Source organism: Nilaparvata lugens, chromosome 11 (assembly GCF_014356525.2).
Source record: "Nilaparvata lugens isolate BPH chromosome 11, ASM1435652v1, whole genome shotgun sequence".
NCBI classification, from domain to species: Eukaryota; Metazoa; Arthropoda; class Insecta; order Hemiptera; family Delphacidae; genus Nilaparvata; species Nilaparvata lugens.
Genome location: NC_052514.1, coordinates 37,028,682 through 37,045,165, shown reverse-complemented (window position 1 = coordinate 37,045,165; position 16,484 = coordinate 37,028,682). Strand labels below are relative to the sequence as shown.

Here is a 16,484-nt window from a genome sequence, read left to right as displayed (position 1 = left end):
TTATAAGGAGGAGAGACAAGTGTTATGCTTGTAATAACAAATATAAAATAGAATGTCATAATATTTTGTTATACAAATAGATTGCATACATCTCATAAAGCTTACTATATGCAGAGAGGAACTTTGCGCACGTATTTCACATTAAGTTTTTCCTACAGTTACCATTGAATATGAAAAGTGGGTAATTATGGTTAAAATTGCCTGAAATCCATCAAATGTATATCTGTGTAATTTTATTATTAATAAATAAAATAGAATGTAGTATGTGTGTTTGAATGGCGGCTGTGTGATGTGTAATGTGACTGTCATCCACCACACTCCACCACCCTCAAGACTCTTATAACGTGCACCACCACACTATACCACTGTTACCAACTTAATTTTGATTTTGCTGCACTGGTGCTCCATATAACCTACTAACTATTTTGCGTTGCCATGTTGCAAATCTGGAGTGCAGGAAAATTTTTTCGCCACACTGCACAGAAAGCAGCTGTTTTCCAGTCCCTACGTAGATCTGAAAGACCTTGTTTGCAGACGACGTCAGAAAAGGGTTTTCTTTCGGGCTAGGCCAGAAAGTTGTCTCTTTCCAGCCGCTTATGGCTGGAAACAACGCGCTAATTATTATTAATAAGTCATCCGCTAGATCGGGCGAGTGTCCACTTTCATAATAAGCTGAAGTCGCCATGATTTTAGTTCCAGTTTCGAATCAAACTAATTCGCTTCGCAACCAGTTTTATTCAATATTTATTGTTGATTAGTGCATTCCGAATTTTCAAAAATGCTTGAAGATGACTGTGGTATTCCAAGTGAAATTTTAAAAGAATCTGAAATCCTGACTGCAAATCTTCTACCACTAAAATCAAGAGATAGGTACGATAGCTTAACGAGTATTCTTTATTTTGTATTCTTTATTTATTTTGTCAGCAATACCTGTAGTGTGGCGAAAAATATCGTTCGCACCACGGGCAAAAATGTTTTTCCAGCTCTCAATCTTTTCTAGTCCTCGGCCTACGGCCTCGGACTTGAAAACCGATTTCGAGCTGGAAAAATCTCATTTTCTGCTCTAGGTGCGAAATATACTATTCCCGCACTAGAGCGGAAAAGTGATTCTTTGCGTTCTGTAATCAGTGCAGCAATGGCCACTTTTCAAGGTAACTGTAGGAAAAATTATTTTCGCCACACTGCACAGAAAGCAGCTGTTTTCCAGTCCCTACATAGATCTGAAAGGCATTGTTTGCAGACGACTCTCGTCTGACGTCAGAACAGGTTTCTTTCCGGCCTAGGCCGGAAAGAGTACCCTTTCCAGCCGCTAACATGGAACTAAGAAAGGTGATCAAAAAACAGCTGATCAAAAAACTTTTCATTATTTGTGTTCAATATTCAATAATTAAAACATTTATAATAATATCATCTTATTGTCATTTGAAAGAATAAAAAAGTATAAACACTAACTCCCACATAATTCAACATAATATTTTAGGTTATTTAGACAAATCAGAATAAACAATAAAAATACTTGGACAATTTCCTGATATTCAGATTACCTCAGATTTGCTAGAGCTATCACCTTCCACTTCTGCTTTCGGAAGTGCTTAGTAAACAACTATTCTCATATATATAATTATGTTATTTTTGTGTGTGGCAAAAAATAGCGTTCGCACCACGGGCAAAAACGTTTTTCCGGCTCTCAATCTTTCCTAGTCCTCGGCCTACGGCCTCGGACTTGAAAACCGATTTCGAGCCGGAGAAGTCTCATTTTCTGCTCTAGGTGCGAAATATACTATATTTTAAGCAGAAGGACTCTGTTTGGCTGCAAGCAACCAGGTGAGGAATGGAATGTTAGTATAGGGAAAAACTCCTGGACCTTGTAAAGGACACAGGTATTGGTTTGCCTAACGAACATACTTGGGACACACAATAAGCTTCGGTTGATGTGTGAGATTCTTTGAACCTTTGGATCTTTGAATCCGTCCTTTCAAAATCATAAACATTAACATAAACAAATATTTGTTTCATACTATTAACAATATTCAAAGGTTTCGAATATGGAGCGTATAAGGTTTCAAACAATTTAATATTATCAATTGATATCTATTATAGTCAAATACTTAATTATTTATTTATTTATTTATTTATTTATTCATATGCAAATACAATTCAGGTGAAAACACAGGCATTTGCCCAAAACTGCTTCAAACCTTAATTTGGAATACACAGTCTAAAGGTTATGCTACTTACGTAACTTAAACGATAATTCGTACACAATTTTGAGTCCAAAAAATGTATCTACTACAATTTTGAATTTATTAGATTGATCAATTTCCAAATATGAATCCAAACAAAACTCTTCCTTCACAATTGAAAAAAATATTGAAAATTTCACTCAAATCCACAAACTCATGTAAACATCAAAACATATTATTCGTGTTCAACTGAGAGAATATACGTAAGTGAGAATATAAGATTTATTCACAACAATATGGGAGCACACGGAAAAATCCCCAAAATTACTCCGCAATCAAGAAAATTACAATAATCACTATACAAAGAAATCGAAAATTGAGAGAAATAAATACAAGGATAAAAACTATTCTATAAAAGATAATGTTATGAGAAACTAAATATACTGAATACTAGAGACTATACTAAATATTAGAAACCATATGAGGGGGTCAGAATACAAGAGGTCCAAGTGACATTTATAATTTTTTTGAGTTAGCTACAGTAATCGATAGCTGAAAGTGGTAAAAATCTAGTATACAAGAGGTATAAGCGTAAGTCTAATCAGTGCTGACATCTGGTGTAAAATTTTCAAACTAATTTTCAAACAACTGTTTACTATAGGGACTTGGATTCCTTGTTTACAGGACAACGGTTGCTCGTATCCATCACATTAAATTTAACCTTGATTAAACCATGTCACCAAGCAAAAGATACCTCAAGAACCAATTAGCGAATCAGATAATATTGCAATGAGGTCATTAATCATTGTTTAATTGCTGGTAAATTTGATAGATTTATGTGTAGCTGGACAATAGAGTTTTGTTTGGTAAACAAGGGGTACAAGTGATACTTCTTATCACTATTTAGCTGATAAGTGAGAAAGGAGAGCGATTTGAGACATGAAACTGTACGTTTGATTTGGTAAAAGTATACTGAATAGTTATAGGAATAGATGAATATAATTTCTATACGGTATTCATTTCATGAATGAAGAATTAATTAATGTAAATAAACTTTAGGCTCAATCTTCCCGAAACTAACAATATGTCACTTGGACATATTATAAACCCTTCATATACAATATGAGAAAATGATAAGAGAGGAATCAAGGAATAATTATGTTCTATTTACCATAAATTATTAACAATATTTTTCGATAAATCGTGTAAATGATCGTCCTACAGAAATCTTACCGTATATGTATTATAAACAACAGTTTTAAGAACCATAGTAAAAAATGTTGAAGTTTTCGAACGATTAAACTAATGGAGACATCATTAAAATCAAAACATGACATGTATTCTTCATTAAACCATAGGAATGATGAGCTGAACCTCATAAAAAACTCACCATAAGTATTAGCAACAACAGTTTGGTGGATTTTAATGAGCAAATCTTGAAGTTTGCGCAATCTGAGACCACACTTAGCCAGCAAAGCATACACGTCCATCTCCTCGAAGTGCTGGTTACCCAGAATGCCTGGACGGTTGGTAGTCATGAAAATCTCCACACCACGGTTTCTCATTGCCCTGCAAAATAAACAACAATTAATATATCAGACAGTTGGAATATGATGAAATAAACAACAATACACAAAATTACTTCATTTGTATAAGCTACTTTATTAAAATTAATTGAAAAACAATATAAAACATGTAGTAACCTTTTTATTTAAAATATTTTAAAACTTGAAAACATTTCAACTTAAAAATGGACAAAGTAGGCCGAAACTAGTCGTTGAAATGTTTTAACACTAAAGAAACACACTGGGGTGTTTCACGCCCCAGGGATTTTTTTCTATTCTACAGTTGACAATATCAAACAGATGGGAATTTATTCACAGTCTGAATTAGGTTTGTAGTATTGTCAACTACTCTCCACCACTTCCAGTCAGTAATAGCATTTTACAAGGTCTTGTTCTTCTTTTGGGGTGTCTAACACCCCAGAGTGTCTTTTACGTAGGACTTTTATCAAACACTTTCATTACAAAGATTTACTTGTATTGTCACTACGAATGTGGTATGGGATGATGGATGTTATTGGAATGAATGCTATGATTCTCTACAACTTGAGATTGAAAACAATAAAATGAAGAGACGTGAGTTTTTTATGGAGTTGTCATTGGCAATGATCAAGCCATTCCTTCAAACCAGAGGAGCTCCAACACTCAGGCGGAACATACGTACTTCTATAATAATTAGTATCAATATTGATAAGCAGTGCTTTACTTTCGATTTCTGTATGCACTTGGAACAAAATGATTAAGAGATGATAAAGTATGGGCTAAGTACTTTTTTTCTCTATATTTTTCAAAGAAACATGCAAAAATTATATTGGGGTGTTCAACACCCCAGTGTGTCTACTGTGTTAGCATAAAGTAAGTGTGTCTCTGTAGGGTTAAAGTTTAATTCTTTTTTTATAAAAACGGTACTACATGGTTTATATTGTTTTTATTAATAATTCACAAATACACTTGGAATAAAATTCAATACACACATACATTTAGGGTCGCTTGTATAGTGAACGCCTAAATTTAATTGGATCAGCTTGTGACTGAACTCAAAATAAATAAATAAGATGAATCCCATTATCTATACTATAATAAAGGAAAGAACTAGCTTATACACAGGGTGAGCACACAAAAGTTAGTCAAGACAAGACTAGTAACGATTAGTCACAATGCTTCACATAATCAGTTGCTTATGAAGCGGTGCACACACCGATTAGTCATTACAATTAGACATGTCTTCATAAGCAAGTATGTGAAGTATTGTGACTAAACGTGTCTTGTCTTTTCTTGACTAACTAGTGTGTGCCTAGCCGTAAGGGATAGGAAAATTATGTTTGACGCATCATCACGTCTGAACTACTGGACTGATTAACTAGAAATTTTTGCACATAAATTCTCAATTAAGCAAGGGGTGTTATAGGCCCATTTTCAATTCTTCAAGATTCCATTACGTCAAGTTTTCAGTCTGTAAAGTTTTAAAATACACACTTGCGGAGGACGGATTACCTGCTAGTAGCAAATAAAACTTGACTCGATCCAGTTTTAGCTGAGATTCCGTTCAAACTGTCACAGTGCAAACGGCCTTACAAAAGACACAAATAAATACTAATTTAATTTCTTTATTCATGTCATAGATTGCATAGTTTATGCTGACTATAACTAACTATTCAATGAAATTTACAGAGTATGAACTGGTATTATTGTATTACATGAAGTACCCTACGCTGGTGGGATGAGAAACAAATCAAAACACTTGAGAAAACTTGGATATGAATCAAATCATAACACACAATCGGTATTTAATCAAAAATATGAACAGAATACTATTGCCAAGGAACAAAATACACAAACAACATTGTGAATATTATTCCCCACATAGACGAATCTGTATGTGAGTTAACCCGGTTGCACAAAAGCCGGTTAAATTTTAACCGTAGATAATTTCACGAGAGCCAATCAGAGAAGGCGTTTTTGAAAAGACGGCTTCTATGATTGGTTCTCGTGGAATTAATCACGTTTAAAACGTAACCGGCTTTTGTGTAACATGCACTAAATCCTGGTTTTCATTAGTAGAGTTAGTGGTAGAGTACTACCCTGGGAAGTATTAACTACCTTGTGAACTCTCCCAATGAAAACGTTCATGGTAGAGTACTAGTCATGGTAGAGTAGAGTGGGATAGTAATCTACCACTTGCCTTCCCCCACCATCGCTTCTTACTCTACTCTACTACTATTCTAATAAAAACACTCTACAATAATAGTAGAGTAGACTAGAGGATAGTTCTGTTCACTAGACATACTTCGTAGTGGTAGTATGTGGTGGTATGCTAACAGTCCTGAGCTAGTAGAGTAGAGTCGTGCCGTAGGCTATCAAGTTTAAGAAGTATTGTTATTTTTTTAAAGTATTGATAAGTGTTGAAGTGTTAATTTATTTAGAAGTATTGACATTTGAAGTTAGTTCTGTTCACTAGACAACACACTTCACCTACTATTCTCAACTGTAGTGAAAACAGTTACTCGACCAAGTAAGTAGAGTAGAGTTAGCTCGGTAGAGTTAGTATGCCAGTTACTCGACTTCTAACTCTACTAGTGAAAACCAGGCTTAAGAGTTCTAAATATTAACATAGCATGAAAATAATCATTTTTAAGAAACTTATTATTTTATTAATAAATACAAATGATACCTGGATATCTCCCCATATTTGGGATCAACAGTGATGAACAGTCTGAAATTGGGATGCGGTTTGACGGTGTAGAGACTGCCATTGGCTGATGCGCCCCTCTCTCCCAGAACCAGTTCACCGCTCGGCTCCAACAAACCGTTGAGGCGGTCCAGAACTGCAGGACTACACAGGTTTGCGTTATCAACCAGCAACCAGCGACCTTCTCTCAGGCACTAAAAAAATATCAGTTTATTTAATAAATTAATAATTAAATTGATTCAATACATCGCTTGGTAACGTATTTTTCTATAAAAAATATATCACTCAATAATAGAATCGCTATCAAAATCATAACATATTAATATCAAACAGAATTTCTCAAACCATGAATAATATTGGAACAATACAACATCTAACTTGAGACTTGAAATACAAATTTACTCATTTTGAGTTTCAGAAAAGATAAAAATATCACGATATCAAAATAGAATCGCTGAAACTATTAATTGTTACATATTCTTCTAAAAATTTTTATCGTAAGCATTTAATTCAAGATTTTAACTTTTACCTATTTGTAAATTGATATACATTTAATTTACTCAATGATAGAATCGCATTATCACAACAGTATCAAAATATCATAAATTTCTCAAACCATGATTTTTTTAGGTATTTTTCTAGAAATCTCAATTGTGAGCATGTAAATCAAGATTTGGAATAGAAGAAAAATACGATAAATGCATTGTTGAACATATTTTTCAACTGATCAATAAAATACTTGTGCGTTAATTTTTTTCAACACTACAGCCCAATATGAGCTTTGGCCGCCTCCACCACAGCTCTCCACGCTTCTCGGTCCTCTTTTAATATTGTCTCCATCCTCTATATCCCATTTTTTGGAGATCGTCTCTCACTTCATCTTCCCACCTTATTCTCGGCCTTCCTATCTTTCTTCTTGAATGTAGCCTCTCCTTGAATATCATTTTAGGCATTCTGTTTTCCTTCATTCTACAGATATGTCCAAACCATCTAAGCCGCTGTGCCTTTATAAATTTTACAATATTTCGGCCTTTCATCAATGCCTCGAGCTCTGAATTAGTTCTCCTCCTTCACTCCTCTCCTTCTTTAACTGGACCATGAATCTTTCTTAGGATTTTCCTTTCAAGAACGCCTAAATGGTTTTTGTCTTTTTTTGTTAACGTCCAAGATTCACAGCCGTACGTTACAACAGGCTCTCATATATTTAAATTTTGTGTTTCTACATATGAGCCTGTTCTTTAAAAGTTTCATGTTACTGAAGTATGCTCTATTTCCAGCCAATACTCTTTGCTTTATGCTGTAACCCATCTTGTTCTCGTTATTCAGTTCAACCCCCAAGTAGCTGAAGTTCCTTACACCTTGAAAGATTTTATTTCCAATTCGGAGGTTTTGTGGAACTCTTCTTGCTTGACTCCTTGATATTTTCATATACGCGTTGAAAATACATTATTTATTTAACAATTGTCACATATGATCAAGTTTTTGGTGAAGCTATAAGTATTAATTAAAATAAACATTGAAAAGGAGATAATAAACCACTAGCAGAAACATTACCTTGACAAATAAACTGTTGATATTCTGCGAAGTTTAATTTGGTAGAGAGTTACTGGAAAGTATATTCGGAGTATCCTTTCCAAAGAACGGACTAGGTTGATTGATTGGTTGGTTGTTTTAGGTTGATTGAGTTTAGAATTTTGAAATAATAGCGTGAAAAAATGTCATCTCTAGGCCCTATAATAATCTCCAGCATATTCTTATAATATCAATAGCCTTCTTATAATCGTCTACACTCTCATCTTCTTGAATGCCTATTTCCTATTTTGTGATGGCTATCTTTATATCAGATAGCTATCTTTTATATTTATTTTTTGTGTTATCAGAAATTGACAATGGTGTAATAACCGAAACCGGTCTTTAATCAGTGGTTTTTTGACAATTTCTCAGTCTTTTTCATTCAATTTTTATTTATTCTTTTGTAGGAATAATGGTGATTTATATCATGGTTGAATCTAAAAAGAATTTTATAGTTCTCAACTATTGGTTGTGATAGTATCTGGTATAGTTTTCCCTTCCTCATACAAATTAGTTGGGTCATTTTACCATGAGCAAAATGTGAAAAGCTGCTCTAGACTAGACTCACCTTTTTTGAAGCATTTGCTTCAGAAGTTGAGCAAATACTCTAGTCTATTCATACAATTTATAAGATTTTACTTTTGATCAAATGCTCAAACTATTTTTTTGATGAGCATGAACAAAAGGTTTGTTCACGTTTATTCATAGAAAATGAAGCAAATGCTCCATATTTTAGAAGTATGAGCAAATGCTCAGCTTTATTCATATAGGTGCGTACATACTTTCGCTCTGCTCCGCAACCGAACGTCACTCGAGCAGAGCGATTGATGATCGACCGGGGAGCAAGAGTGGAACGCGAGAAGAGCTAGCATCTCCCGTAAAATCTTCATGATCGGTGCGACTGCAGATCGGGGGCGGAGCGATTGCAGAGCGATGGCAGAACGAGGGCGGAGCTTGCGCGGAGCGGGTTGGAGGCGCATATATCTGTTCGCAGCTTATGGCCCAATATCCATTCATTCATTGAACAAACAATTGATACCTAACTTCAAGTTTTAAGTGAACTATAAGTATCAATATTGAAATGAGGATTGAAAATCGAGTAACTCATAAAATGGAAACCTCACCTTGACAAGCAAGCTATCAACCCACTCGAACGTTCCTCCCGAACTGGGCTGACTGCTGCTATCTCCCTCTCCCTTCCGCGTGCAGGCAGACAGTAGTGCCAACTCTTTCCTCGTGGCTGCACTCATCTCATGGGGGGCGTTCACACAGGCCACCACTTTCAGGAGGGCCGCCACACGCTGAGCAAACTCCTGACTGGCATCCGCCAGTGTCTGGTGGTGTCCTGTGTTGTCCGCGGTTGTTTTTCCTGTAAAACGAATCAATAAATCAGTTTTAAAACTTTAGAATTACCACTTTATTCTTTATTTAATCATACAAAAGTTACATCATTAGATTGATAGGGAGAGAAAAATAAGGTAACCTTGAGCTATTCCTCTCCCAAATTTAGATAAGGTTACACATAGTCCGAAATAGGTTAAATCTAGTCAGATCACAAAATTTTCAGTCCTCAACTATTTCCACAAAGTAGATTTTGAAATTTAGATGCTTCAAAACCAAACATAGGGGAAATATTTCACATTATTGACCGAACGAAGTGAGGTCTAAAGCTGCGTACACATATACGCGCCTCCAACCCGAACCGAGCACGCTCCGCCCTCGTTCCTCCATCGCACCGCAGTCGCTCCGCCCCCGCTCGCAGTCGCACCGATCATGAACGTTACGTAAGATGTTAGCTCTTTCGCGTTCCCCGGTCGAACCACTCTTGCTCCCCGGTCGATCATCAATCGCTCTGTTGGAGTGACGTTCGGTTGCGGAGCAGAGCGAAAGTCTGTACGCACCTTTAGATTCAAGTCGCCGGTTTGGCATTTCTCTTAATGTTCAACGGTTAAATGTTTATATGTTTATATATTTATATGTTGCGCATTTACGGCGAAACGCGGTAATAGATTTTCATGAAATTTGACAGGTATGTTCCTTTTCAAATTGCCTGTCGACGTATATACAAGGTTCTTGGAAATTTTGCATTTCAAGGATATATAAAAGGAAAAAGGAGCCTCCTTCATACGCCAATATTAGAGTAAAAATCAGACTATAGAATTATTCATCATAAATCAGCTGACCAGTGATTACACAGATTTGTGTGGAGAAGCCAGTCTATTACTGTATTTGTATAAGGTCTATAGTTTCAATCAAATACATTAAAGAGGTATGCATCTTTAAGCTGGGTTTACACCAAAGTTATTAACAAAATGGTTATAACTTAATCCTTATAGATTCTATTAGGATTGAACGGAAGTTGACAAACACATATGTTCATCATGTGTATGATAAGTTATGTTCAATCTAATATAATCTGAAAGGATTGAGTTATTAGCATTTTTTTAATAAATTTGCTCTAATCGCTGCTTTAAGGTCTTTGGTTTCAATATTTTGTTTGCAGCCATGGTATTATTATGCGTGCCCATCAGTATCAATATTCTCACATTCGAAAAAACTAATTTAATAGGTGAATAAAAATAAACAAATGAACTAAATAATGCTGGAGAAATTATAATATTTTTGATTCTAAAAAAATAATTTTCATCAGATAGAAAGATCATCATGGAACTGGATGAATTATAATCATATGAAATACAAATTCAAACGTGAACTGAGTTTGTTAACATGTAAACCAGTTGACATCTGGTACTTGTGAATGAGAATACTGCGTGAGATCTACTGTTCACAGAACTACTAGTTATCATTAGAAATATTCACATATTAAAGAAATAATGTCGAAGGACCAAGAAGAAAATGGAATAATTCTAAGGCTCAACTCAAACTTACGCGACTCAGGTCGAGCAGAGAGAGACTCGACTCTAGTCGAGAGCATGTGTTTCCAAATGGTGACACTCAGACCAGTCGATTCTAGGCACCACCATTTGAAAACACATGCTCTCGACTAGAGTCGAGTCTCTGCTCAACCTGAGTCGGCGTAAGTGTGAGTTGAGCCTAAAAGCACAGCTGAGTTATAGAGACTAACGACAGGACATGCATGATGAACATGAGTGTACACACATATATGACTTGAAGCAATTAATTTTGAGTTTAGAAAGATTAAGATCCGAATTGATAACAAAATAATTGCGCGAAGTCTACGATACACAGAACTATAGTGAGGTACATGTTAAGCTGCGTACACATACTCTTACTTCCAACCCGCACCGAGCACGCTCCTCCCTCGTAACGCCCACGTACCACCATCGCACAGCAATCGCCCCGCCTCCGCTCTCTACTCGCACCGATCATGAACGTTACGGAAGATGGTAGATCTTCTCGCGTTCCCCGGTCGAACCATTGTTGCTCGCCGGTCGATCATCAATCGCTCTGCTGGAGTGACGTTCGGTCTTGGAGCGGAACGAATGTCTGTACGCACCTTTACGCTGGGACCCGAAAGATGGTGAACTATGCCTGGCCAGGATGAAGTCAGGGGGAAACCCTGATGGAGGTCCGCAGCGATTCTGACGTGCAAATCGATCGTCTGAGCTGGGTATAGGGGCGAAAGACTAATCGAAAAATCACCAGTGATTTTATTCTATATTTTGTGAATATTTGAAGTTTGGTTTTTGTTTTAACGGAAGTTTCATTATCAATCTATCTAAATTTGAAATTCTTTGTTTTATTCTGATTCATAGTTTCAGATTGAAGATTTTGGTGTTGAAATTGAAGTGAACATAACCTACATAATATTTGGACGATTTGAGACAAAATCAGGAAATTGAAGAAGTTTTGGGCAATAGCCTGTTTTTTCTTTTCCGACTATTGTATTGTTCGCTCTATCTAATAAGTAAATAGATAAATAAATAAATAATTGCAGTGTTTGATTAGCAATGGTATTTCTATCCTTGTCTATCATTCAACAAAGCAGATTGCGCTATCTCTTTCTCGCATTGCTCTGTAGCCAGGTCATCTTCTAACAATGTAGAATTACTAATTAATTGACAGAATATTTCATCTTAATTATGAAATTATTGAGAAATATAATATATTGCTTATATTTTATACGAGATTTAACAGTTAATATCACATCATTAAACCTGTATCAGCTAAACCTGTATAGAAGGCATTGACAAGACAGAGAATCGGCAACGTTGTTCTCCTATCTTCCTCCACTGCCATTATAACGTGGACCTCACCATAGTAGGTAGTATTCCTTTGTTTCATTCAAGTAGTAAATAAATATATCTAAATTCAGGGCAACAGGGCAGATTGTCTTCGAACGCAAAAACAAAAGAGAAAATCTATGAAATAGTCGAGGAACGGAAGTTGGCTAGTTCTTGCTTGAACCACTAACTCTTTCTCATTCACTCTCATACCCCCTCTCTCTCACTCAATCTCTCTCACTCTTTCCCTCTCTCTCTCTCTCTCTCTCTCTCTCTCAAGGGTGGGCCGAAAAAAATAAGTTTTTTTTTTCGAAGTTGTAATAGCTCGCAAAAGTGTCTCTTTTGGAAGGGGAACACAATGAAATAAAAAAAATTGAAATCGGTTGACATCTTCCGGTCGCGCATGGGCACTAAAGTTTGTTAAAAATCTAAAAAAACGAAATTTTTCAGAATTTTTTTTTCAACTTAAATTTTATTTTTTTGTGTTGTAATAGGTGAAAAATACTTAAAGTATAGCTTAAAATCATTGTGATTTTTTTTCATTTAGGTTAGGCAATATCTACTGGTGGCGCACAGAGCCTAAAATTCGCCAAAATATAGAAAAAATCACATTTTTCACAGAACATAACTTGAGCATTTTCAATCAATGTGGGCTACTTAAAGACAAGTTTGAAGAGCCTGATACAATATGATGGGTGAGTATAGAAAAACGAGCTTGGTACATTGTTTTTTATTTCACAAATTGTAGAATACAAGAAACTGTTGAATGTTATTGGACAGTAAAAACTGAAATAGAAAATGAAGCAAAACTAAATTTCAATGTCAAATGTCAAGAATCAAATTCATATGTTTATAAACTACATGTTTCCTTCAAATGGAACTCTGAAATCTGTTTTGCTTGTGTAATTGGCCATAGACGATCTTGACAGAAGATTTGCTCTTATGAAGCCATTTTGGTTGTGAAATTCACAAAGCGTTCTCGAAGCTTCGGTGACAAGTTTAATGCACCATTCTACTGCCTGCGTGTGAACTGGAAACTTTTTAAAAGTAGAGTTCCAGTCAGGGATGGATTCACTGTTGAAGTCAATGTGCGCTTTTAATGCTTTGTCTGTAAAGCCCCTTAACAACGGAGGTGATGGAAGTGTGAGATTGGAGTCCATCCAGTTGATTAATTCAAAGTAGTCTTGTGCACAAAAGTTGATTTTTGGAGGGGTAAATGTTCTTATGGCTTTCCTTCTTTCATCGACCTGCCTTGACTATGGAATTCTCCGGAATCCGAGCTCTCTTATATGTTTCCTGTTATCCTGAGTCATTGCCAATAATATGTGTTCAGGGTGTGCAAAAAAACCGTTTCTCTCGATTACAGGATCAACAATGTCAAGCAGGTCTTTTGGTAAATACCTTGTTGATTTTATGGTTTGGTACACACGTTTTGGACCGTCAGTGAATAGTCTACTTTTTCTATTGCAAACCACATTGGCATATATGAGCGGTAGCACAAATAGAACGATTTTTTTTAGTTCAGGTGAGGGGCTTACTTCACTTACGTAGAGTCTGAGGGTCCTGTAGGCTTTTGTCAACCATTTCAAGCAGCCAAATCTTCTTCACAAATATCTGATTTAATTGCACTAGAAACATCAAGTAAATATTGTTGATCCTTACTGAGTACCTACTTGTCTGTCTTTTTCATGGATTTCACAGTCAATGATCTGGAAGGCAACTACTGGGAACTTTTCACAGTTAGATAACTTTTCACCGATTGGCCCTTTAGAGGAAGTAGGCCCCGTTGTTATGCCGTCAAAGTGTTCAAATAAATGCCGAAACGGCAACTCATTCAAGTGTATGAGACAAATTTCCCATTGTAGAGGTCTTCTCAAAAAGCTCTATTCGGCGTATCAAACCAGATTTCAAACCTGTATTGACTGCAGTACCATCGCAGCCAATCACAATCAAGTTTTCAAGAGATATTTCATGTTAAGATAGATAAGAAATAACAGATTTAACGATTTCTTCTGAGCTTCCAGAGTTTGGAGTAACATGACCAATGTAGAGTGAGCTGAGTTCTTGAATAAGGGAGTAGTGCTCTTCTTTTATGACTCTACGATACTGTTTCAAGTGGGCCTGCTCTATCACCAAAGTATCGTCTTTTCTTCCATTTGAAGGAAATATGTAGTTTCTAAACATATGAATTTGATTCTTGACATAAAATTGGACAGTTTTGAAAATTTAGTTTTGCTTCATTTTCTATTTCAGTTTTTATTGTCCAATAACATTCAACAGTTTCTTGTATTCTACAATTTGTGAAATAAAAAACAATGTACCAAGCTCGTTTTTCTATACTTCAAGTATTTTTCACCTATTACAACACAAAAAATAAAATTTAAGTTGAAAAAAAAATTCTGAAAAATTTCGTTTTTTTTAAATTTTTAACAACTTTAGTGCCCATGCGCGACCGGAAGATGTCAACCGATTTCAATTTTTTTTATTTCATTGTGTTCCCCTTCCAAAAGAGACACTTTTGCGAGCTATTACAACTTCGAAAAAAAAAACTTATTTTTTTCGGCCCACCCTATTGGGCAAGTGAAAAGGGAAAACTGTCCTAACTTATCTTTGTCTCACCCTTCATCACCCCCCTCACACACACTCTCTCACCTATCTCTCTGTGCGAACTACTTTCACTCTCTTTTCTTACACCTTGGCAATCTGGAAGCACCTTGACGATCAATATAGGATGAAGTCCTCTGTCAACTAAAGCTCCTTCAGTTCATTGAACTAACTTACTGCTTTACCAGAAATACGATTAGATCAGAAGCTACATTTATATTTGTATAAAATTCAATTGATAAAAGACAGATGGCAATAATAATTTATTCTTTTATTTATTAATTCATTCATTCATTGTACAAAACACTATAATCATAATAATATAGTTATGACATTGGAGGTAAAACTAGGCTGAGTCTGGTCTGTACCATTCTCCAAAAATTTTGATAAAATGTCAATGTTGTCCAAAGTATTATAAGGTTAGGAAAACACACACTGTTTCGTCACTTGATTTTCGGTCCAGTAATAATGATTTGAAAATGTTGAATTTTGGCTTAATACTTTAAATGAATCATACATTACAAATAATGTCAAAAAACCCTAGAAAATTAGGAATAGGAATATTAGAATGGTAGGAATATTCATATTTTTGGAATGCTACCTGTAATTAAATTCTACCTATTGTTATTAGGCTACTATTCAATACCAAAACACAACATCAGATACAATCATAATCAAACATCTTCTATCTATATATATAAAAGCGAAATGGCACTCACTCACTCACTGACTGACTGACTCACTCACTCACTCGCATAATTAGAAGTCTACCGGACCAAAAACGATCAAATTGGGTAGGTATGTTCAGTTGGCCCTTTAGAGGCGCACTAAGAAATCTTTTGGCAATATTTTAACTCTAAGGGTTGTTTTTAAAGGTTTAAAGTTCGTCTTTTAGCATGTGTATTCTTCTTCTCCCAATCTCTTAATTATAATTGAAATTTCCATATCATATGTGACTATAGAACTATAATCTTGATAGAGTACCTCTTCGAAACAGTTGTTAACTGGCAACTAATTAAATAATTTTGTCAGGTTGGCATTAACTTGAGTTGACTTTGTTAGGTTGGCACAAAGTTGAAGATATAAATGCATTTATCGCGGAAAAATTGATTGGGCACTACTACTTCAATCCTGGGAATATTATATTACTAGCCGTCAGGCTCGCTTCGCTCGCCATATCCGTTTAGCCAGACGTTTAGTCTGGACCCCCGACTGGATTGTCCTAACATGATAAAAATGCAGGCGAGCGAAGCGAGCCTGCTAATCTCATTCCTGGACGATCCAATCGGGGGTCTAGGGGGCGGAGCCCCCTGGCTAGACGGATATGGCGAGCGAAGCGAGCCTGACGGCTAGTATTATATATATTGACTTCAGGATTTGAATTCACTTCATTAATCTTAATCTTATTCTTTTCACAATTTTCTATATTTTTGTTACATCTTTCCTTTTTATTATTACAGTACACTTTCTTCTTCTTCTTCTTCTTCTTCTTCATCCTCTTCTTCTTTTTCAAATTTGAAGAATTTCCTCTTCATTTTCTTCAAATTTGAAGAATTTCTTCTTCATCTTCTTCAAATTTGAAGAATTTCTCCCTCTTCTTCTTCTTCTTTTTCTTCCTCAAATTTGAAGAATTTCTTCTTCTTCTAATTTGAAGAATTTCTTCCTCTTC

General features: G+C 35.6%; 1 protein-coding gene across 1 annotated transcript in view; it reads right to left on the bottom strand.

The window, feature by feature from the left end:
- LOC111051876 (midasin-like) overlaps positions 1-16,484 on the bottom strand; it is a 629,562-nt gene that overhangs the window by 41,324 nt on the left and 571,754 nt on the right. The window contains exons 32-34 of the mRNA XM_039437291.1: positions 9,131-9,375; positions 6,417-6,628; positions 3,574-3,752 (exon numbers count right to left, since the gene is read on the bottom strand). Coding sequence (XP_039293225.1) covers positions 3,574-3,752; positions 6,417-6,628; positions 9,131-9,375 — 636 coding nt within the window. The remainder of the gene's footprint in view (positions 1-3,573; positions 3,753-6,416; positions 6,629-9,130; positions 9,376-16,484) is intronic.